Below are 25,897 nucleotides of genomic sequence, written 5' to 3' on the forward strand. Positions count from 1 at the left end.
GCGGTCTCCCATCCTTCATCAAAGACACCAACCACTTTCTCGAACGCCTGGAATCCTTACCCAATCTGTTACCCCCGGAAACCATCCTTGTAACCATTGATGCCACTTCGTTATACACAAATATCCTGCACGTCCAGGGCCTCGCAGCGATGGAGCACTTCCTTTCACGCCGATCACCTGCCACCCTACCTAAAACCTCTTTCCTCATTACCTTAGCCAGCTTCATCCTGACCCACAACTTCTTCACTTTTGAAGACCGGACATACCAACAATTAAAGGGAACAGCCATGGGTACCAGGATGGCCCCCTCGTACGCCAACCTATTCATGGGTCGCTTACAGGAACCCTTCTTGGTTGCCCAGGCCTGCCAACCCAAAGTTTGGTACAGTTTTATTGATGACATCTTCATGATCTGGACTCACAGTGAAGAAGAACTCCAGAATTTCCTCTCCAACCTCAACTCCTTTGGTTCCATCAGATTCACCTGGTCCTACTCCAAATCCCATGCCATTTTCCTTGATGTTGACCTCCACCTGTCCAATGGCCAGCTTCACACGTCCGTCCACATCAAACCCACCAACAAGCAACAGTACCTCCATTATGACAGCTGCCACCCATTCCACATCAAACGGTCCCTTCCCTACAGCCTAGGTCTTCGTGGGAAACGAATCTGCTCCAGTCTGGAATCCCTGAACCATTACACCAACAACCTGACAACAGCTTTCGCATCCCGCAACTACCTTCCCGACCTGGTACAGAAGCAAATAACCAGAGCCACTTCCTCATCCTCTCAAACCCAGAACCTCCCACAGAAGAACCATAAAAGTGCCCCACTTGTGACAGGATACTTTCCGGGACTGGATCAGACTCTGAATGTGGCTCTCCAGCAGGGATACGACTTCCTCAAATCCTGCCCTGAAATGAGATCCATCCTTCATGAAATCCTCCCCACTCCACCAAGAGTGTCTTTCCGCCGTCCACCTAACCTTCGTAACCTCTTAGTTCATCCCTATGAAATCCCCAAACCACCTTCCCTACCCTCTGGCTCCTACCCTTGTAATTGCGTCCGGTGTAAAACCTGTCCCATGCACCCTCCCACCACCACCTACTCCAGTCCTGTAACCCGGAAGGTGTACACGATCAAAGGCAGAGCCACGTGTGAAAGCTCCCACGTGATTTACCAACTGACCTGCCTACACTGTGACGCATTCTATGTGGGAATGACCAGCAACAAACTGTCCATTCGCATGAATGGACACAGGCAGACAGTGTTTGTTGGTAATGAGGATCACCCTGTGGCTAAACATGCCTTGGTGCACATCTTGGCACAGTGTTACACCGTCCGGGTTATCTGGATACTTCCCACTAACACCAACCTATCCGAACTCCGGAGATGGGAACTTGCTCTTCAATATATCCTCTCTTCCCGTTATCCACCAGGCGTCAATCTCCGCTAATTTCAAGTTGCCGCCACTCATACCTCACCTGCCATTCGACAACATCTTTGCCTCTGCACTTCCGACTCGACTGACATCTCTGCCCAACCTCTTTGCCTCTGTATATGTCTGCTTGTGTCTGTATATGTGAACATAATAGAGGGAAACATTCCATGTGGGAAAAATATATCTAAAAACACAGGTGATGTGACTTACCGAACGAAAGTGCTGGCAGGTCGATAGACACACAAACAAACACAAACATACACACGAGTATATATATGAGTATTCACATAATGATCCACGCAACACGCCCTCCTGTGTTAGTAAATGACTACAGGGAGATAAGCTGAATTGATGCATGGGTTAAGTGTTGCACCTGGGTGTTTAATATTGGCATCAGATTTTACTGGGCCTGAGCTGAATGTAAAAGTTCAGGAAAGAAACTCTCTGAAGCAAAAAAAAAAAAAAAAAAGACCACATGAAACAGATCAGAGAGCAAGATGTCCAAGTTATGGAATTATAAGAACAAAGTGCCTTTGCACCAGGTCATAAAAGTGTCATCTACAAATGTGAGCTCTGATTCAAAAAGTAGAGCCTTGGGTTCCTAGGAAGGATTTCTCTAAGTGGTGCATAATGAAATGAAATGATCGTATGGCATTTATTGGCTGAAATATCCCCTTTGGGGTTCGGCCACCGTATTGCAGACAAGACCTCATTGACGGTGTCAGTGTTGAGACAGGGATTAGTGATCATGATGTTGTCATTATGACTGTGGTTACGAAAGTTAAAAAGTTGTCAAGAAGGCTAGGAGAGTATTCTTACTAGAAAGAGCAGATAAGCAGTTGTTAGCATCCTACTTAGTAAATGAATTGACTTCATTTACTTACAGTATGATGTACGTGGAAGAATTATGGGCAAATTTTAAACACATTGTAAACCATGCATTGGACAAGTATGTGCCGAAAAAGTGGGTTACAGATGGAAAAGACCCACCGTGGTTTATCAGCGCAATTTGGAGAATGCTCAGGAAGCAAAGACAGTTGCACTCGTGGTACAAGAAAGATCAGGAGAATGAGGACAGGCAAAAGTTAGTAGAGATTCATGCTGCTGTAAAAAGACGATGCGCGAAGCATACAACCACTACCACCGTCATACCTTAGCAAAAGATCTTGCTGAAAACTCAAGGAAATTCTGGTCTTACGTAAAATTGGTAAGCGGGTCGAAGGCTTCCATCCGGTCACTCACTGACCAGTCTGGCCTGGTAATGGAAGACAGCAAAACGAAAGCTGAAATTTTAAATTTAGCATTTGAGAAATCTTTCACGCCGGAGGATCGTACAAACATACCGCCATTTGAGTCTCATACAGGTTCCCGTATGGAGGACATAGTGATAGACATCCATGGGGTTGTGAAGCAGCTGAATGGGTTGAAAATAAATAAATCGCCAGGTGGTGATGGGATTCCAATTCGGTTTTACAGAGAGTACTCTACTGCATTGGCTCCGTACTTAGCTTGCATTTATCACGAATCTCTTGCCCAACATAAAGTCCCGAGCGACTGGAAAAAAGCGCAGGTGACACCTGTATATAAGAAGGGTAGAAGGACGGATCCTCAAAATTACAGAGCAATAGCCTTAACATCGGTTTGTTGCAGGATTCTTGGACATATTCTCAGTTCGAATATAATGAATTTCCTTGAGACAGAGAAGTTGCTGTCCATGCACCAGCATGGCTTTAGAAAGCATCACTCCTGCGAAACGCAACTCGCCCTTTTTTCACATGATATCTTGCGAACCATGGATGAAGGGTATCAGACGGATGCCATATTCCTTGACTTTTGGAAAGCATTTGACTCAGTGCCCTACTGCAGACTCCTAACTAAGGTACGAGCATGTGGGATTGGTTCCCAAATATGTGAGTGGCTCGAAGACTTCTTAAGTAATAGAACCCAGTACATTGTCCTCGATGGTGAGTGTTCATCGGAGGTGAGCGTATCATCTGGAGTGCCCCAGGGAAGTGTGGTAGGTCCACTGTTGTTTTTTATCTACATTAATGATCTTTTGGATAGGGTGGATAGCAATGTGCGGCTGTTTGCTGATGATGCTGTGGTGTACGGGAAGGTGTTGTTGTTGAGCGACTGTAGGAGGATACAAGATGACTTGGACAGGATTTGTGATTGCTGTAAAGAATGGCAGCTAACTCTAAATATAGATAAATGTAAATTAATGCATATGAATCAGAAAAAGAATCTCGTAATGTTTGACTACTCCATTAGTAGTGTAGCGCTTGACACAGTCACGTTGATTAAATATTTGGGCATAACATTGCAGAGCGATACGAAGTGGGACAAGCATGTAATGGCAGTTGTGGGGAAGGCGGATAGTCGTCTTCGGTTCATTGGTAGAATTTTGGGAAGATCTGGTTCATCTGTAAAGGACCACTTATAAAATACTAATACAACCTATTCTTGAGTACTGCTCGAGCGTTTGGGATCCATATCAGGTCGGATTGAGGGAGGACATAGAAGCAATTCAGAGGCGGGCTGCTAGATTTGTTACTGGTAGGTTTGATCATCACGTGAGTGTTACAGAAATGCTTCAGGAACTCGGGTGGGAGTCTCTAGAGGAAAGGAGGCATTCTTTTCATGAATCGCTATTGAGGAAATTTAGAGAACCAGCATTTGAGGCTGACTGCAGTACAATTTTACTGCTGCCAACTTATATTTCGTGGAAAGACCCCAAAGATAAGATAAGAGAGATTAGGGGTTGGACAGAGGCATATAGGCAGTCATTTTTCCCTTGTTCTGTTTGGGAGTGGAACAGGGAGAGAAGATGCTAGTTGTGGTACGAGGTACCCTCCGCCACATACCGTATGGTGGATTGTGGAGTATGTATGTAGATGTAGATGTAGTTGATGCCACGATAGTGACTTGCATGTCAATGATGATGAAGGACACACAACACCCAGTCCCCTGCTGGGAAACGAAAAGCTTCAGTCCATAACTCAGCACAGATTTATAACGCATCACTCACACGAAACTCAGCTTACCCTTTTCTCACATGATGTCTTGCAAACAGTGGATGGAGGGCAACAGGTAGATTCCACATTCCTAGATTTCCAGAAAGCATTTGACATGGTGCACCACTGCAGACTGTTCCTGATATGTGAGTGGCTCGAAGACTTTTAAGTAATAGAACCCAGTATGTTGACAACAGCGAGTGTTCATTGAGGACAAAGGTATACTCAGAAGTGCCCCAGGAAAATTTGACAGGACCACTCTTATTCTCTTATGCAGAAATGATGTGGCGGGCAGGGTGAACAGCAATTTACGGCTGTTTGCTGATGTTGCAGTGGTGTATGGGAACGTGTCATCATTGAGTGACTGTAAGGGAATACAAGATGACAGAATGTCTGGTTGGTGTGATGAATAGCAACTTGCTCTAAATATATAAAATAGTAAATTAATGTAGATGAGTAGGAAAAACAATCCTGTAATGTTTGAATACAGCATTAGTAAAATGCTGCTTGACACAGTAAAGTCAATTAAGTATCTAGCCACAATGATGCAAAGTGATATGAAGTGGAATGAACATATAAGAACTGTAGTAGGGAAGGTTTATAGTCAGCTTCGTTTTAGTGCAAGAACTTTGGGAAAGTATAGTTTATCTTTAAAGTGCACATTGAATACTAGTGTGACCCAAACTTGAGCACTGCTCAAGTGTGTGGGATCACCACCAGGTCAAATTAAAGAAAAGCGTCTAAGCAATTCAGAGGCATGCTGCTAGATTTGTTATCAGTAGATTCGATCAGTATGCAAGTATTATGGAAATGCTGCTTGAACTCAAGTGGGAATTCCTGGAGGGAAGATGACACTTCTTTCATGAGGCACTATTGCAGAAATTTAGAGAACTGGGATTTGACACCAACTGCAGATCAATTCTATTGCCACCAATGTACATTCAGTGTAAGGACCATTAATATAAGATGAAAGAAATTATGGCTTGTATGGATACTTGCAGCCAGTTGTTTTTTCCCTCACTCTGTTTGCGAATGGAAAAAGAAAAGAAATGACCAGCAGTTATACGTGGTGCCCTCTGCCACGGATCTTACGATGACTTGCGGAGTTTATATGAGATGTAAATGTAGATTGAAAGCAATTTAACAGGTACTGGTCCTTAAATACCATTTTTGAACAGATTTTTCCTCATGTGAATATGTTCAGGTAAAGTCTGCCAGACTGTGTTTCTTCGTTGATTCTTACACTGTCAGCAGTGACAAAAATACTCAACTGATAGTCTTTTTGGACTCAACCTCCAGTTTTTTCAATATTTTTGTCCATTATTCATGTTGAGAGTCACCCTAGATGTGACTCATCTTCAGTCTCTTCTTGTTCCTCTTTGAACTGTTTAAACCACTCAAAAACTTGAGCGCATTAGTGACACTCATCACCATACATTTATTTCAATAAAGAATGAGCATCTGTGGCAGACTTCAAAGTTTCACTAAAAATTTCACAATGATCTGTTACTCTCCCAAAATGCTAAGCATGTTTTTCGACATTGGCCACAGCCTGAGTGAGGGGTTGGCAGGTCAGTGAATGATGGGAGTGGAGAGAGGAATGTCACATGACTTGGCAATGTACAGTCTTAGACATAAAAACTGACTACCAGCCGGCCGCCACAGACACTAAGTCCGAGTCATTCACTTAAGGTGGCCAATAAAACCAACCACCCCTGACAACACTAAGTCCGGCCATCTGCACAATCTGGCATCACTGTAAGATGTGGAAGTGTCAGGAGGAAGTGTGGTCTACTTCCGTGATGCTGTCGTGTTGTGTGAGCCCATGCATTCGAAACGTATAGTAGCGTGTTCATGTCCGACCGTATCTTTATTATTATTGTTATTATTATTATTATTATTATTATTATTTTACTACATTTCTAGTGTTATGACTCTGATTAAATATCAAAGACAATTCACTTCACATTCTACCCACCAGTAATAACAAATACTTCCAGAAAATATTCCACAGGACAGCGCATGGCTGCGTTGTGATCAGAGCAGCTTACGCTTGAGCATTTCCTCGCACTGCAGCGGCTACCGGCCACTGGCCAGACACCACCTGCCACCTGAAATCGGGGGCCGCCCAGGTAAAAGTGGCACAATTCCGTCATTGTATGTATCGACTGTCATTTACGAATCTGAAGTTCTAGTTATCATCATGCAGTTAAACTTTGGATTTTCATACTCAAAAATCATCAAATACGGTTAAGCGTTATAAAATTGGGTCGCAAGTGGAAAAGGATGTAACATCTGCAACACAATATTTACTTTTGGTATAATAGGGGGGAATGCAGAAGAGGCAGCTCAAAAAATTTGAACTATGTGTGGAGCGAGAGCTTTTGGGAAAAATACGACAGAAAAAGATATTCTTATTTAAACAAAGATTGTTCTGGCATGAATGATTTTCCACATTAAGGAAGTCTCAACTACTGATATAAGTGATGGATTACCATTTAACCATCATGTGACATTTGCATTCAACAGGCAGGGTCAGAAATCTGGTGTAGGAGTACTGCATTCTCTAATTCGAAAAAACAAAAATCAACGGAGTGACTATTATTGCAGTTTCACTTGAACGTCATCAGGTCACTCAGTGAGCATTCCTATGCAATACTGTTACTGGTTGCGAGTTATTATGCCTTTATCGTTAATTTCCTAAGAAGAAATGAAACACTGAGTCCTTCCAAAAGATGTAAACTTGAGCAAAGAGTAGTGTGAACATAATCTTTGCCATCTGATAGATCCAAAAGTGTGTTCTGCACTACGAATTCTTCCCCAAGGGTGCGCCCCTTCCAGGCACTTGTATTGACAGGGAAGTCATCTCCCAGGCACCTGTCCCTCTGGCCATATACTCAAAATCTTTTACCTTTCCCACTCTTGATCGATCAACTGTCGAGGCAATTCATTTCTAGATGAAAATGCTCTGGGTTAATGATATCGTTGGAACCAGTAGGTTTATAAAAGTGTAGAATTTGTCAACTACTTTAGCACTGTCAGATTGTGTTATATCTTGTGGAAGAATATACTGTTGCTGATTAATTTCTCTTTGATGATTATTGTTGTGTTCAATAAACTAATGGAAAACACAATTAAAATATTCACTGTACTAATACAAATTAAATTCATCTTACGACAGAAACACCATGATGGCAGTCTATCTTAATGAAGAATTAATATAATAGAGGGAAACATTCCACGTGGGAAAAATATATGTAAAAACAAAGATGATGTGACTTACCGAACGAAAGCGCTGGCAGGTCGATAGACACACAAACACACACACAAAATTCAAGCTTTCGCAACAAACTGTTGCCTCATCAGGAAAGAGGGGAAGGAGAGGGAAAGACAAAAGGATGTGGGTTTTAAGGGAGAGGGTAAGGAGTCATTCCAATCCCGGGAGCGGAAAGACTTACCTTAGGGGGAAAAAAGGACAGGTATACACTCGCACACACGCACATATCCATCCACACATATACAGACACAAGCAGACATATTTAAAAGACCCGGATGGATATGTGCGTGTGTGCGAGTGTATACCTGTCCTTTTTTCCCCCTAAGGTAAGTCTTTCCGCTCCCGGAATTGGAATGACTCCTTACCCTCTCCCTTAAAACCCACATCCTTTCGTCTTTCCCTCTCCTTCCCCTCTTTCATGATGAGGCAACAGTTTGTTGCGAAAGCTTGAATTTTGTGTGTGTGTTTGTGTTTGTTTGTGTGTCTATCGACCTGCCAGCACTTTCGTTCGGTAAGTCACATCATCTTTGTTTTTACATATATTAATAAAGAATTAAGTGTTTATAAGATGATTGTGCCTATTTTGATTTGAATTAGAAGGATATTACCAACTTTTCATAATACTCAAGTATTATGAAAATGTGACAGCTAATAGATAAAATTATGTATTCACAACAACAAAAAATATGTTGGCAGAAAACAAAAGTGGTATTATGAATTTTGCAGTACCATAAAGTTTTTGCCCTGACACTAAGGGGTACTGAAAGTAGCAAGACAAATTTTGCTCGAGCATTGTCTTACGATTCACTTATTGAATTTCTATTTGCCTGCTTGTATCTCTGCTACAAACAAATTAAAGATCTGACTTTCAGCAAGTTTCAAAAGGCGAACAAAAGCAGCTTGTACCTGGTAAGCAAGCACATTACCGCGGAGCTAGCGATGAGGGGCAGTATATGTCCTACTTAATGGCCCAGAAGTCGTTATGCTAGATATATTGCAACATAAAAGACAAGAGTAGTTGTATTTCCCGTGTTTAACAGCTTTCACAGGCTGAAAAGCCCACCACATCTCAAGAGAAAATTACTCACATTATTCAGTTGAAATGACTGTAATATCAAATGAATCTAGCAGGATAGTTCTATGCCAGCAAGGAAGTAATTCATCAGTCACACAGTTTCCAAACATATTCTGCAGTGTTGCCAAGTTTCAGTTACACTACCGGGAAGGATATCAGCTGAAGGGTTCTGTGAGTGACCTCGGAAGTGACTAAAGCTTCGCCTCAATGATATGGGTGGCAAGGGCTTGATATCCTCATTATATGTGAATGAATCTTATTAGCATTTATGTAAGTAGGTTTAGGGACTGGAGTGTAATTATTTATAATACATCGATGCACTGAGTGCAAACAAATATCATAAATTTATGACTGCAACAATTATTTGTGTTTTACTGTCTTAATCAGACCGAAACCTTGGTAGCTTATTCACTAGATGTGATTCACAATTTTGGAGATTCTCCAGTAGTTGAGTTGTCAACATATCTTTGGTATACAATATGTTATTGAGATCACAGTCATTGGCACACCCTCCAGAAGATAGGCATGACCTGGCTTCTTGTTGTCTGCTTTTCTCACGGATATTCTGCTATTGCTCGAAACGTGGAGACTTAAGGTGAATTCGAATATTCCATATGGCGAAAATCTGATATTTCTCTTCTTCCAGCTCTGACATTCAAAAAATAGTCACAATAAGCAGCAGAAAAGTGCCTGTGAACCAACAATTAATAATGCACTCATAATTGGTGGAATCTGACAAACTCCATCTGTCATCTGATAATTTTGAAAAACTACTTTTTTCACCTGGACAGTAACACACTATGACCTCAAGGCTTTCGTAGGGACATGAAGTAAGTACAATAAGGCAACCGCAAGACAACGCTCGAGCAAAATTTGTCTTGCTATTTTCAGTACCCCTTCATTCAGAACAGAAACCTTATGGTACTGCAAAATTCATAATGGCACTTTTGTTTTCTGCTGACATATTTTTTGTTGTTGTGAATATTTAATTTATCCATAAACTGTCACATTTTCATAATACTTGAGTATGATACAGGACATGAAGTAAGTACAGACATTTTTGAAGCCAAATGTCAGTAATGTCCTACTAATGATATGAATATAATAGAGGGAAACATTCCACGTGGGAAAAATATATCTAAAAACAAAGATGATGTGACTTACCAAACGAAAGTGCTGGCAGGTCGATAGACACACAAACAAACACAAACATACACACAAAATTCAAGCTTTCGCAAACAACGGTTCGTCAGGAAGACGAAGCAACCGTTGGTTGCGAAAGCTTGAATTTTGTGTGTATGTTTGTGTTTGTTTGTGTGTCTATCGGCCTGCCAGCACTTTCGTTTGGTAAGTCACATCATCTTTGTTTTTAGATATAATGTCCTACTAACTCGTGTTAAAATAGGCACAATTAACTTACAGGCACTTAACGCTTTATTGAGATAGACTGCCGTCGTGATGTTTCTGTTGTAAGTTGAATTTAATTTGTATTAGTACAGTGAATATTTTAATAACAACAGTAATCACCAAAGAGAAATTAATCAGCAGCAGTATATCCTTTCACAAGATACAAAACAGGCTGACAGTGCTAAAGTAATTTACAAATTCTATGCCTTTAGAAATCCACTGGTTCTAATGATGTCATTAAACCAGTGTAATCTGTAGAGCATTTTTGTCTAGAAATGAATTGCCTTCGATCAAGAGTGGGAAAGGTAAAAGATTACGAGTATACGACCAGAGGGACAGGTGCCCGGGAGATGACTTCCCTATCAATACAAGTGCCTGAGAAATGACTTCCCCATCAGTCTCCTGGGTACTTTTGTTTCTCAAATCAACAGAGTGCGTTATCATGCAGTAGCAGTTTTGTCAGTCGATTTTCTTATATTGTGACCAAAAGATGTCGCAGCCATTGGCAACAAATTCCAGCTGTGATGGACACATCCTTGGGGAAGAATTTGTAGTGCAGAACACACTTTCGGAGCTATCAGATGGAAAATATTATGTTCACACTACTCTTTGCTTGAGTTTATGTCTTTTGGTAGGGCTCAGCCTCTCATTTCTTTTTAGGAACTTGATGATAAAGGCATAATAACTCGTAACCAGTAACAGTACTGCATAGGACTGCTCAATGACGAACTTGATGACGTTCAAGCGAAACTGCAATAATAGTCACTCTGTTGATTTTTGTTGCTTCGAATTAGAGAATACAGTACTCCTACACCAGGCTTCATAACCTTGCCTGTTGAATGCGAATGTCGCATGATGGTTAAATGGTAATCCATCACGTATATCAGTAGTCGAGACTTCCTTAATTTGGAAAATCATTCATGCCATAACGATCTCTGTTGAAATAAGAATATCTTTTTCTGTCATATTTTTCCCAAAAGCTCTCACTCCACACGCAGTTCAAATCTTTCGTGCTGCCTCCTCTGCATTCCCCCCCCCCCCCCCCCCTATTATACCAAAAGTAAATATTGTGGTGTGGATGTTACATCTTTTTCCAAATGCGACCCAATTTTACAGTGCTTAACCGTATTTAATGATTTTCGAGTAAAATCCAGTGCTTAACTGCAAGATGATAACTGTTGTTGTTGTGATCTTCAGTCCTGAGACTGGTTTGATGCAGCTCTCCATGCTACTCTATCCTGTGCAATCTTCTTCATCTCCCAGTACCTACTGCAGCCTACATCCTTCTGAATCTGCTTAGTGTATTCATCTCTTGGTCTACCTCTACGATTTTTACCCTCCACACTGCCCTCCAATGCTAAATTTGTGATCCCTTGATGCCTCAAAACATGTCCTACCAACCGATCCCTTCTTCTAGTCAAGTTGTGCCACATACTTCTCTTCTCCCCAATCATATTCAATACCTCCTCATTAGTTACGTGATCTATCCACCTTATCTTCAGCATTCTTCTGTAGCACCACATTTCGAAAGCTTCTATTCTCTTCTTGTCCAAACTAGTTATCGTCCATGTTTCACTTCCATACATGGCTACACTCCATACAAATACTTTCAGAAACGACTTCCTGACACTTAAATCTATACCCGATGTTAACAAATTTCTCTTCTTCAGAAACGATTTCCTTGCCATTGCCAGTCTACATTTTATATCCTCTCTACTTCGACCATCATCAGTTATTTTACTCCCTAAATAGCAAAACTCCTTTACTACTTTGTGTCTCATTTCCTAATCTAATTCCCTCAGCATCACCCGATTTAATTTGACTACATTCCATTATTCTCGTTTTGCTTTTGTTGATGTTCATCTTATATCCTTCTTTCAAGACACTGTCCATTCCGTTCAACTGCTCTTCCAAGTCCTTTGCTGTCTCTGACAGAATTACAATGTCATCGGCAAACCTCAAAGTTTTTACTTCTTCTCCATGAATTTTAATACCTACTCCGAATTTTTCTTTTGTTTCCTTTACTGCTTGTTCAATATACAGATTGAATAACATCAGGGAGAGGCTACAACCCTGCCTCACTCCTTTCCCAACCACTGCTTCCCTTTCATGCCCCTCAACTCTTATAACTGCCATCTGGTTTCTGTACAAATTGTAAAAAAAAAAAGATGATAACTAGAACTTCAAATTCGAAAATGACAGTTGATATATACACTGACAGCATCGCACTGATTCACCTGGGCGGCACCCGATCTCAGGCGGCGGGTGGCGTCTGGCCGGTGGTCGGTGACCGGTGGCCAGTAGCCGGTAGCCGCTGCAGCATGAGGAAATGCTCAAGCATAAGCTGCTCTGATCATGATGCAGCCACATGGTGTCGTGCGGAATTGTTTCTGGAAGTGTTTGTTATTACTGGTGGGTAGAATGTGAAGCAAATTATCTTCGATGTTCCATCAGAGTCATAACTTTAGATGAGGGTCGAAATATGGTTAAGGAAAAAAAAATTACAGTTGGACGTGAACACGCTACTATACGTTCGAATGTACGGTGATTACCGTTAAACCACAGGCTCACACAACACATCTGAGAAGCAGATAACACTTCCTCCTGACACTTCCACATCTTACAGTGTAGTCAGATTGTGCAGCGTTCTCAAGGGGCAGTTGGTTTTATTGGCCATCTTTAGTGAATGACTCTGACTTCGTTTCTGTGGCGGCCGGCCGATGAGCAGTTTTTATGTCTAAGACTGTACCATTTGACCTTGAGGCCCACACTGTTTGTCTGTTGAAAATCAGTCCAGTTATTTCTTTGCTGAACTTTGTATTTTTGACAAACCTTGTGTTCTTCCATTTTTTCCCAAATTCATGTCAGTCATCAGCTTTCCACATGGAGTCATTTGTATGACTGATCTGTTTCCTCAGCACTTGTTGCGTATCATTTGTATCATGATGTGTATTCTCAGAGTGTCAGGTATGGTCACTTCTTCAGTAGAAGGGTGATTATAATATGATGGATGTACAGTGCTTATCGTTAAAGTCTAAAGAGTTAGATAAAAAGATTGTGATTTTTTTAGGAGACCTATTTCATCACCAATTTTGTACAACTGATTTTTCATTGTAACTCTCAGCCATGAAAAGCAGCCTTCTGATAAAGTCAAATGATTTCTTTAATCCTAAGCTTTAAAATCATGATTTATCATTAAATCAGTGAATAATAAATTTAATTTTAAATGCTTAGTACTACTAAGATGTAAAAAAGAAATATGGACAGTTCAGCAATATCTATCAGTCTATAAAATTGTTGTGTGTCTATCATTTCCCCTTTTCTTTCTAGTTGTGCAAAATGTATGAAGATTACCTCGAGCAACTGGTGAGAATGTCTCTCCATTTCATTGCAAAAACTTTGAAAGGTGCTACTAAAATGAAACAGAACTTGCCAGACAGGAACAAGGAAGAAGAAAAGGAAGAGGACAACAATATAGAAGATAAAACGAATGAAGAGAATGAAACTGCTTTGGAGAACACTAGGAAAGATGATGACGAAATTCCTGAATTAGAGCACAAAGAAAATGATACAAATAATGAAGTTACAAATAGTGAAGTTACAAATAGTGAAGTTACAAATAGTGAAGTTACAAATAGTGAAGTTACAAATAGTGAAGTTACAAATAACGAAGTTACAAATAACGAAGTTACAAATAACGAAGTTACAAATAACGAAGTTACAAATAACGAAGTTACAAATAACGAAGTTACAAATAACGAAGTTACAAATAACGAAGTTACAAATAACGAAGTTACAAATAATGAAGTTACTAATAATGATGCTGCCCAGGCTGATGACCTCAATGAGAAGAAAAATGAGAAGGGTGGAAGTAATGGTAATGAAGAAAACAAAGTAAAAGATGAAACAGAAAAGGGAGCAACTCCAGATGCAAAGCAAAGCAAGAACAGTGACAACTCTCTTTCTGCACTCCATTTTAATTTTACCATTTTTATAATCTGGCTCACAGTGTGTGCTCTTAATGTGCCAAGTGCCCTAGTGTGGGCTCATAATTACAGGTTTGTACAAAAAATAATGTTTACGGACTTGATAATGTAATATTTTGCTGTGTTCTGATAGCTTTTTCCTTTAATGTAGGTATAATAGAAGACTGGAACCTGATCCATCGCTGCCTTTAAGTGTTGTTCTCTGTACTTGTGCAGGATTTCTGTGGCAGACAAATGTGCCAAAAAATAATTTGTAAGTATTTTTAACTAGTTAAATATTCCATAGTTGTAAAAAAAAAACAGGAAGACCAGATTACTGTTTAATAGTTCACTGATATGAGTCAGAAAGATATCTTAAGTAAATAAAGTGACTGCTATTGTATCAGCATTCATCATACAGTTATGATCCTGAGATGTCACACACAGAAGGAAAAAGTCTGCTTTGGTTTTAGAATGTTGCCACCTTGCAGTGCACGGATTTTTCCAAAACCATCACACTACTAAAATGTAAATACAATTGTTGGCTATGAAGTTCCTAATTCAGCTCCCTAAATCAAGAAGGTTTTCTTCATTCACACCAAATGGAAGCCTTACTTCTGCGAAGTCCGAGTGTTACTTTCACTCTGACATATTTTGTGTTGGTGGGGGATAGAGATAAATGTTTGGAGAGTGTAACATTGTGTTTAAATTTTTGGTAACAATGAAACAAGGAGAGGAGAAAGAATGGAACCTGATTCTGGCAAATAGCACTAAGAGGGTCAGATGTACCTGAATGTCCCCACCTAAATAACAGATCTCTGTCAACAGTTTCTCCTTCTCTCATTCCACAAGATGGGATATGCTTGGAACTTAACGCATAACTTCTGGTGCACTATCTGAGGGTCAGGAACTCAATATGTGTTCTCCTTTTCATTGGTGGGGATTACAACTTTTTTGTAGAAATGATTGAGAAGTGTAGGATGGTCATTTCATGAATGCTGTAGGAGTTGGTCAAGTAGACATGGCACAGCATGTACATGTTCGAATGGAGGCCATAACCAGCTTGTGCTAGTGAAATCTTTTTCTTCTTCTTCTTCTTCTTCTTCTTCTTCTTCTTCTTCTTCTTCACCATTGGTTATTGCCGGATGAATCCCAATATCACTTGTCACTCCTAGTTTGGCTTTCATACTTCTCTAGTAATATCATTTGCTCTACTTTCCAATTGACCATTATGTATAACTTTCCAAGAAAACTACAATTCTAGCTTCCCATTACAAAGCATACTTGGATCCATTCCATTATTCTAGCTGTAGTAAGTGCAGCCGTAAGCACAATGGAAAAGTTATCCCAACCGGTCTCTCCTTCCCATGAGCAAAAATTTAACTGTTAATGAAAAATAACCTGTTGTCCAGACTAGCACTTGGACATCAAAATTTCCCAGCCACTGTTTTTGAAGTTTAATTTAAGCAGTGCCTCATGGGCCTTCGTCACGCTCCATATTGTCACCATCGGCTCCATCAGGTTATAAGTCTGTGAGTCAATCAAAAAGGTGTGTCTTGCTGAAACTATAACTACATCTAAGCAAAAATACTCTGTGTAGGTGCATAATCTATTTACAGATTTAAATATGTAAAATCTGGAATAATGACAATAGTATGAAAAGGAAAGATTGCTACTCATCACATAGCAAAGATGTTGAGTTGCAGTTAGGCACAACAAAAAGAGTACTAAGCAAGTAAGCTTTCGGCCAGAAGGTCTTCTTCCTAAACAGACAACATACACACACACATTCTTGCAAATGCAGCCCACACACACGACGACTGTCTCTGGCTACCGGGGCCAAACTTCGAGCATGATGGAAGAAGCAAGCTGAGATGGGGAGGGGAGGGAGAGCAGGGTGTGGATTGGGGGAGGGGGGGACAGCTGTTTGTGGGAGTATACTGGGACGAGGTGGAGAGATGCAGATACATGCAGTCAGGAGGTTGGACAGCAGGGTGGAGGGAAGGGGGGTTGGCGGAAAAGGGGGGAAGTGCACTTGTTGAATAGTTGGTTGTGGAGTGGGGAAAAGGGAAGGGGCTAGATGGTTGAAGAACAATGACTGATAAAGGTTGAAGCCACAAGTGTTATGGTAACAAAGGGTATATTGCAGGGAGAGTTCCATGTGCGCAATTCAGAAAAGCTGGTGTTAGTAGGAAAGATTCAAATGGCACAGGCTGTGAAGAAATTAAAATGAAGAATGTTGTGTTGGGCAGGGTGCTCAGCAAATGGGTTGTTCATCTGTTTCTTGGCCACATTTTGTCAGTGGCCAGTCATGCAGGCAGACAGCTTGTTAGTTGTCATGCCCATGTACAGTGAAGCACAGTGGTTGGAGCTTAGCTTGTAGATCACGTGACTGATTTCACAGCTATCCCTGCCTTTGATTGGATAGGTGATGCTTGTGACCAGACTGAAGTGGTGGGAGGATATACAAGATAGGTCTTGCATCTAGGTCTACTACAGGGATATGAGCCATGAGGGAAGGGGTTGGGAGCAGGGGTTGTGTAGGAGTGGACGATATTGTGTATGTTTTGTGAGTGTCAAAATATCACTGTGGGAGGGATGGGGAGGATAGTGGGTAGGACATTCCTCATTTTAGGGCACAATGAGAGATGGTCAAAACCCCGGCAGAGAATCCAAGCCTCGCACCTCAGTAGTGTTTTTACATTTCGCAGTGCAGTTGCAACTGTAGCGGTTATAAAGCTAAGTACTGACAAAGTTATTTGTGCACTGTTATAGTTATTAAATTTAATAGTTTTCAACGGTGTTTCATGCTGTTTGTGGTGAAATAACGATTTGATAAACTTTTGGAAATGTTTGTTGTGTCTTTTAGAGTTTTCTGTGCATTAAAGTGATTTAGTAAATTTCATGCTTTAGTTTTCAGCTGACATTTCTTATTGTTTCTAGTGAAATATTTCAGTAAAATTTTCATTCACTGTTTTAACTTAATTGAGAGTTCCAGTGGCTGCTTGAATTTTAGGTTTTAGCTAAAAATTTTGTGAAGGTTTTTAGTTGTGGTTTAATAGTGTTAATAAAAGTAGTTGCTTTCCTACTAGAGAGAGAATTTTGAGACCACTATTGTTGGTTCTATAAATAGTTCTATTGGTGTAACTGAACTTAGGTAACGTAGACATATAGTTTTTTTTCGGTAACTGTAAAATTTTGCCTTTAGTGAGAAGTGTGGGCTCTGTTGTAGGTTTGTGAGTAGTGGTTCTGCTGTGGGATTAGTTCAAAGTATTTTCATTGGGGGAATGCAGTGTGGAAGCCAGTGGGCATTCTAGCAAGATCCTCTCCTGGGAATGTAGAATCTGCAATAGAAATGAGTTGATAGAGGAGCAGGAGCATAAGATCTGTGCCCTTCAGGTGCAGTTAAAATATGCAAAAGAGGAACTAGATAATTTGAGGAGGAGGTATCAGACAGTTGTACTTTGTGTATATCCAACAGATTTGACCAACTGTCAGAGTTAAGTGGAGAGGAGCCTCTTGTTGCTGTAGGTGTAGGAAACATGCAGCAGTCCTCAGCAGTTAAGAGGCCTAGGTTAGTTGCGAAGTCTAACAGAAAGAAGAAGATTATGCTTCTAGGTAGTTAGCATGGTAGAGGTGTGGGCCAGTAGTTGCAGGAAGTGTTGGGGAGTGAGTACCAGGTCACCAGCATTGTGAAGCCTAATGCAGGGTTCACTCAGGTGACTGACAGCATAGGGGAGTTAGGTAGGAATTTTACAAAAGAGGATCAGGTAGTGATGTGGGTGGAGCAGGGAGTAGTCTTGATAGGGAACGGGAAAATGATGTAGGTGGTGACCTGGTAAAGATAACTACTCAATTAGTGGCACTAATGTGGATTTCGTACAACTGTTACAGCATCATGAGCGGCCCCATCTTAATGCGGCTGTTAAGCGCATTAACATGGGGCTGGAGGAGGTACTGATGGCAGAGGGCACGGGTCACATTTCAGTGGTGCCAGTTGAGTCTATCAGTAGATGGGATTTCACTAGGCATGGCCTGCACCTCAGTAAGTATGAGAAGGGGAGGCTGGCAAAGCTTATAGGTGACAGTGTAGTGGGCAGTGGTGGGATCACTCATGGAAATATTCCTGTAGTAGTTGGTGTCAATGTTGCCTTCTTGAGATTGACGTCGGCTGGTAGGTATACCTGCTTAAAGGAAATCCCTCTAACTAAGGGATCACCTTCAGAGGACGTCATGCTTCCAAGTATAGAAGGAATTAGCATATTTCATCAAAATATAAGAGGTATTAGAGATAAAGTTAATGAACTGCTTATAGATGTTGAGTCTGAACTTATTGGTATGTCAGAGCACCACTTAAATAATTTGACTATTCAGAGCCTTCCTTTGCCAGGATACAAATTACCTGGCTGTTTTTCAAGGAGTTCCTTGCGGAGTGGGGGTGTGGCCATGTACATAAAAACAGCATTCCATTTGAGTCCATAGATGTATCACGGTACTGCACTGAACAGATATTTGAATGTTGTGCTGGGCAGTTGAATTTAGTGAAACTAAACTTCTAATTTTTGTTGTTCATAGGTCCCCTAACTCTGACTTCAGAGCATTTCTGCTGAAATTAGAGAGGGTTCTTGATTCACTTTATAGGAAGTACCAGAAATTAATTGTAAGTGGTGACTTCAATATTAATTTTGTATATGATTGTGCAAGAAAAAGGATGTTGGATCTCCTAAATTCTCATGATCTGATGCAGACTTTGTTTTTTCCAACTATGGTGCTGGGCAACAGTAGCACAGCCATAGACAATATTTTTATTCAGTCTTCATTACTGGATGGGCATCTTGTTAGTAAAAGGGTGAATGGCCTTTCAGACCAGTTTAATACTAAAAGGCTTTTTTACCCAAACAAATGTCACATATAATTACAAACTATGTAGGAAAGTTAATACGGCGACAATAGAAAGTATTTTAAACCTCGTCAAGGAACAAGAGTGGCAGTATGTTTATAGTGCTGACAACATAGAAAACAAATATAATGCTTTCCTTAACAAAGTTCTCATGTTCTTTGAGAGTTGCTTTCCATTAGAATGTTCTAAACGGAGTACTAGCAGTAAAAGGCAGCATGGGTGGCTGACTCGTGGGATAAGGATATCACGTAAAACAAAGTGGGAATTATATCAAAATGTTAGTAGTCAGCATCAAGCTACAGTAGCCCATTGCAAACAGTATTGTAAGGTACTTAAAATGTTATTAGGAAGGCAAAGAGTATGTGGTGCGCAAATAGAATAACTAATTCACAGGATAAAATTAAAACCATATGGTCAGTTGTTAAGGAAGTGTCTGGTCAGCAGCACAAGGTCGACGATATAAAGTCAGTTCGCAGTAAAAATAGTTCTGTTACTGATAAATCAGATATATGTACAGTATTTAACAATCATTTTTCTGAGCTTTGCTGGTGAATTAAATAAAAATTTAGTCTCTACAGGGAATCATATAACTCTCTTGGCAAATGCCTTTCCGAGATTGATGTCTGAAATACTCCTCTGTGATTCAGACAAGGGGGAGATTGAGTCAATAATTAAGTCACTGAAGGCTAAGGACTCTCATGGATATGATGGAGTGCGTAGCAGAATATTATAGTACTGTGGTGTACATGACAATTTGAGACCTATTTCTATGCCATCAGTGTTTGCTAAAGTTATTGAAAAGGCTGTGTATGTAAGGATAATTGATTATTTTATATCACACAATTTGCTATCAAGTGTACTCTTCGGCTTTAGAAGTCATTTAACAACTGAAAATGCTATAGTCTTTTTTCTCTGAGAGGTACTAGATGGATTAAACAAAAGGTTTTGAACACTAGGCATATTTTTTTTATTTAACTAAGGCATTTGATTGTGTTGATCACTAAACATTGCTCCAGAAGTTGGATCATTATGGAATACGGGGAGTTGCTCACAATTGGTTCATCACTTACTTTAGCAACAGACAGCAAAAGGTCATTATTCACAGTGTTGAGAATGGCTGTGATGTGGGGTCTGAGTGGGGTACACTCAAAAGTGGGGGGGGGGGGGGGGGGGGGTATATCATCTATCAGTGTTGGGAACACTCCTGTTCCTTATTTATATAAATGATATGCCCGTAGCAACTCTAAAATATTTCTGTTTGCTGATGACACTAGCTTGGTAGTAAAGGATGTTGTGTGCAACAGTTTCTCAGTTTCATGATATAAGCTCATGGCTTGAGAAAATAAACTAACACTAAATCAGTAAGACTCAGTTTTTACAGTTTCTAACACACAATTCAACAAAACCCGATGTTTTAATTTCACAGAATGGGCATATGATTTGTGAAACTGAACAGTTCAAATTTCCAGGTGTTCGTAGTAAACTGTTGTGGAAAGCACACGTTCAGGATTTTGTTCAAAGACTTAATGCTACCATTTTTACTATTTGAATGTTATCTGAAGTAAGTGACCATTCTACGCTAAAATTAGTCTGCTTTGCTTATTTTCATTCGCTTATGTCATATGGTATTATATTATGGAGTGAGTTTGCGAACCTCTTGTCGCCTCTTTTCACCAGTCTGGGTATTTTGACATTGGCCTCTCAATATATACATGGTGTACCTGAAGTCTGGAAACACTTTCAATTATTTATTGCACAAGAACTAAACATTGTACAGATGTCATACATATTGCATTTTGAAGGAAACTCTGAAAGTTATTTTTACAAACATTTGATATGCGAACCATGAGTGACCTGGCAGATGTCAGTATTGTAATCGAATTCTTGCCATACTCGTCCCAGCATGGCATCGTCGACTGTAGCAGTCGCTTCCTGTATTCTCTTCCGGAGCTCTGCTACATCAACCCGTCATAATGAATTTTTTGTGCCAGTGGTAAATGGCCTTCCTTGGTCTAAACATCCATTGAACAGCTGTAGCACACTTGTTTTTGTCAAACTCCAACACACAGAAAGCTCGCTCCGCACCTGAACTCACCATGTTTGCGACTGGCACTGACTATCGGCAAATTACCAAACTACGCTGTGGTGGCATACATGGAAAAAAAAAAAAAAAAAAACTTTCAGGGTTTCTCTTCAAAATGACGTATGTATGATATCTGTACAATGTTTGGTTCTTGTGCAGTAAATAATTGAAAGTGTTCCCAAACTTTGTGTACAACTTGTATATTCTTTACTGTCATTTCTTGTTAACAATATCAGCTTATTCCCAAGAATAAGCAGCTTTCGCTCAGTTAATATTTGGCAGAAATCAAACCTGCATTTGGATCGGACTGCCTTAACTCTTATGCAAAAAGGTGTGCAATATACCGCTGCATCCCATTTTCAATAATCTTAGCAGCAATCCATGTGCTTTCAAATCAAAACGGAAGAGTTTCCTCAGGAGTCACTCCTATTATGTCGAGGACTTCCTTGAAATATTAAATTTATTCTTGCTGTATTGTTGATTGTGTTTACTTAACTTTATGGCTTGACTTTTTTTGGGTTCATAAACATTTTATTTTTATATGTTATTGCTTTTATGTTGCAATTTCATGTACTGACACATTCCATGATGTCGGACATTTGCTCCTCAATTTGGTCATACGGAACTTGACGTGTAAATAAATAAATCAACATGCAGTTCTCCAGCCCTAGGTGGTACTGAGTCATAAGGGGAATGCTCCTCTGTGGCTAGATGGTGGGACTTCAGGAGGTGGTGGGTGACTAGATTGATAAGGCATGGGAGATATATTTGTGTACAAGGTTATGAGGGTGATGATGGTCTGTGAAGGCCTCATTGAGACCCTTGGTATATTTTGAGAGGGACTGCTCATCACTACAGATGTGATGGCCATGGGTAGCTAGGCTTGTATGAAAGAGACTTCTTGGTATGGAATGGGTGGCAACTGTCGAAGCGGAGGTATTGTTGGTGGTTGGTACGTTTGATATGGACACAGGCACTGATGTAGCCATCTTTGAGGTGGAGAGCCATGCCAAGAAAAGTGGCTTGTTGGTTTGAGGAGGACCAGGTGAAGTGAATGGAGGAGTTGAGGTTATGGAGTAATGTGGATAGGGTGTCTTCACCTTCATTCCAGATCACAAGAGATGTCATCAATGAATTTGAACCAGGTAAGGATAAACTGCACAGGTGGAAACTCACCCCGCAATGTATCCTAAGTTCCCGTAACCCTCCTGGCCCCCAACCTTCATTAGTCATTGTCCTCCACCCACCTATCCCCTTCTCTGTTCCCACTCCACTGCCTTATATTCTACAAGTGCACACACAGTCTTTTTACTCCTCTCCCTTTCCACCCCCGGCCATGTAACCTTCCGATTGCATCTAGCTGCCCTACCGTTTCTCCAACTCATCTCTGGTACCTGCATACTCCCACAAACAGTACTACACCGTCCCTGCTCTCCCTCCCCCTCCCCGTCCCACTACCCAACTGCATCTCCCATTATGAGCACTTGCTTGTAGCCTGGCCCCAGCAGCCAGAGACAGTGGTCATTTGTGTGTGAGCTGCATTTGAGTGAATATATATATATATATATATATATATATATATATATATATATATATATATATATGTGTGTGTGTGTGTGTGTGTGTGTGTGTGTGTGTGTGTGTGTGTATTGCTTATTTGGGAAGAAATACATGTTTAGTAGTATTTTTGTTGAGCCTCTCTGCAACTCAACATGTCCGCTATATGATGAGTATCAATCTTTTGTGTTCATAATACTGTCATTGAAATGTGAAAGATACCATATTTTTGTGTAGATGATGACTGTCCTGAGTGTAGAGGAAACAGAGACATGTCTGAAGCTTTATGAATTCAAGCTGTTGTTGTTGTTGTGGTCTTCAGTCCTGAGACTGGTTTGATGCAGCTTTCCATGCTACTCTATCCTGTGCAAGCTTCTTCATCTCCCTGTGCCTACTGCAACCTACAACCTTCTGAATCTGCTTGGTGTATTCATCTCTTGGTCTCCCTCTACGATTTTTACCATCCACGCTGCCCTCCAGTACTAAATTGGTGATCCCTTGGTGCCTCAGAACATGTCCTGCCAACCGATCCCTTCTTCTAGTCAAGTTATGCCCCAAATCCTCTTCTCCCCAATCCTATTCAATACCTCCTCATTAGTTACGTGATCTACCCATCTAATCTTCAGCATTCTTCTGTAGCACCACATTTCAAAAGCTTCTATTCTCTTCTTGTACAAACTATTTATCGTCCATGTTTCACTTCCATACATGGCTACATTCCATACAAATACTTTCAGAAGCGACTTCTTGACACTTAAATCTATAATCGATGTTAAGAAATTCCTCTTCTTCAGAAACGCTTTCCTTGCCATTGCCAATCTACATTTTATATCCTCTCTACATCGACCATCATTAGTTATTTTGCTCCCCAAATAGCAAAACTCCTTTACCACTTTAAGTGTCTCATTTCCTAATCTAATTCCGTCAGCATCTCCAGACTTAATTCGACTTCATTCCATTTTCCTTGTTTTGCTTTTGTTGATGTTCATCTTATATCCTCCTTTCAAGACTATCCATTCCGATCAACTGTTCTTCCAAGTCCTTTGCTGTCTCTGACAGAATTACAATGTCATCGGCGAACCTCAGTTTTTATTTCTTCTCCATGGATTTTAATACCTACTCCGAATTTTTCTTTTGTTTCCTTCACTGCTTGCTCAATATACAGATTGAATAACATCGGGGAGAGGGTACAACCCTGTCTCACTCCCTTCCCAACCACTGCTTCCCTTTCATGTCCCTCGACTCATAACTGCCATCTGGTTTCTGTACAAATTGTAAATAGCCTTTCGCTACCTGTATTTTACCCCTGCCATCTTCAGAATTTGAAAGAGAGTATTCCAGTCAACATTGTCAAAAGCGCTCTCTAAGTCTACAAATGCTAGAAATGTAGGTTTGCCTTTCCTTAATCTAGCTTCTGAGATAAGTCGTAGGGTCAGTATTGCTTTGTGTGTTCCAATATTTCTACAGAATCCAAACTGATCTTCCCCGAGGTCGGCTTCTACTAGTTTTTCCATTAATCTGTAAAGAATTTGCATTACTATTTTGCAGCCGTGACTTATTAAACTGATAGTTCGGTAATTTTCACATCTGTCAACATCTGCTTTCTTTGGGATTGGAATTATTATATTATTCTTGAAGTCTGACGGTATTTCGCCCGTCTCGTACATCTTGCTCACCAGATGGTAGAGTTTTGTCAGGATTGGCTCTCCCAAGGCCGTCAGTAGTTCTCATGGAATGTTGTCTACTCCCGGGGCCTTGTTTCAACTCAGGTCTTTCAGTGCTCTGTCAAACTCTTCACGCAGTATCATATCTCCCATTTCATCTTCATCTACATCTTCTTCCATTTCCATAATATTTTCCTCAAGTACATTGCCCTTGTATAGACCCTCTATATACTCCTTTCATCTTTCTGCTATCCCTTCAAGCTATGTGACTGAATTTACCAGTGGGGAACCTTTTATCTTCACCAGGTAACTTAATCGCTAACTGGATAATACGCATGTAGTAGAAGTACCTGCATAAAAACAGATCTTTGCTGGAGTTTAGGATTCAGTTTCTAAAACATGTTGCATATTTTAGATATAACTATTTTAATGCAATCATGAATTGATTAACTGGAGAAAGTTGAAAGAAACACTAAAGAAGTCTCTGAGAAAAAATAAGACTGCCCAATAAAGCAAAATATGGCCTCCAGGACTTCAGTGTGGTATGTGTGCAGCTGCAACCACAACTCATTCTTTGATCATACATTTTACTGTTAAAGTAACCACCTTTCCCAATTATTTTTTAGCACCTGATGGATTTGAATCCACGCGCGCTTGCATGCTCCGACTGTGAACCTTCATGCGCATGCATGAATTCTTTCCTTTCCTGTCAATAGTGTCAGTTGCTGGCAAGCAGCAATTGAGTGAGGGTGTGTAGTGCTCGCTTCGGTTTTTCATTGCAGGGAAATGATGGAACAACTGGAGCAGTGCGCTACTGTGTCAAATTTTGTGAGAAGCTGAGCAACAGCCAGGTGAAAACCATTCAGAAGATTCAAATGGCTTTTGGTGCAAAGCCGTGAGCATAATACAGATTATGGAGTGGTAGAACTGGTTTAAAGATGGCTGCACATTGGTGGAGAGTAAGCCACACCCCAGTCAGCTGTCAACAAGCCCTGTCTATCAGAGAAGTTGTGGAAAAGGTGGGCATCAGCACTTTTTCGACATGTTTCATTGTGACTGAAGATTTGGCCATGAAGAAAGCATCAGCGAAATTCATGCCTAGGCTGCTGGCAGTGGAGCAAAAGCAACTTTGTGTTGAAGTCTCACAGGACAGGCTGGATTCCACAAACAGTTATCCTGACTTCATGAACACCATAATCACTGGTGATGAGTCCTGGGTGTAAGAGTACGACCCAGAAACCAAATCCCAATTATTACAGTGGAAGAATTCCTTGTCATCAAGACTAAAGGAGGCCTGCTAAGTGTGCAGAAACATCAAAATGATGCTGACTGCTTTCTTTGACTCCCGCAGTGTAGTACACCATGAGTATACACCAAGGGTCAAACACTCGTCAAAGAGTACCATAGGGATGTCCTCCATTGCCTGTGCATTGCGGCGCAAGAAACCAGACTTGTGATCGACAGGAAATTGGCATCTCCATCACAGCAATGCTCCAGCACATTCCTTTTACTT

General features: G+C 40.6%; 1 protein-coding gene across 1 annotated transcript in view; it reads left to right on the plus strand.

Moving 5' to 3' along the window:
* Nucleotides 1-25,897, plus strand: part of LOC126236260 (GPI inositol-deacylase) — a 169,478-nt gene that overhangs the window by 136,630 nt on the left and 6,951 nt on the right. The window contains exons 13-14 of the mRNA XM_049945414.1: nucleotides 13,546-14,273; nucleotides 14,353-14,454. Coding sequence (XP_049801371.1) covers nucleotides 13,546-14,273; nucleotides 14,353-14,454 — 830 coding nt within the window. The remainder of the gene's footprint in view (nucleotides 1-13,545; nucleotides 14,274-14,352; nucleotides 14,455-25,897) is intronic.

Source organism: Schistocerca nitens, chromosome 2, assembly GCF_023898315.1.
Source record: "Schistocerca nitens isolate TAMUIC-IGC-003100 chromosome 2, iqSchNite1.1, whole genome shotgun sequence".
In the NCBI taxonomy this organism is placed as follows: Eukaryota; Metazoa; Arthropoda; class Insecta; order Orthoptera; family Acrididae; genus Schistocerca; species Schistocerca nitens.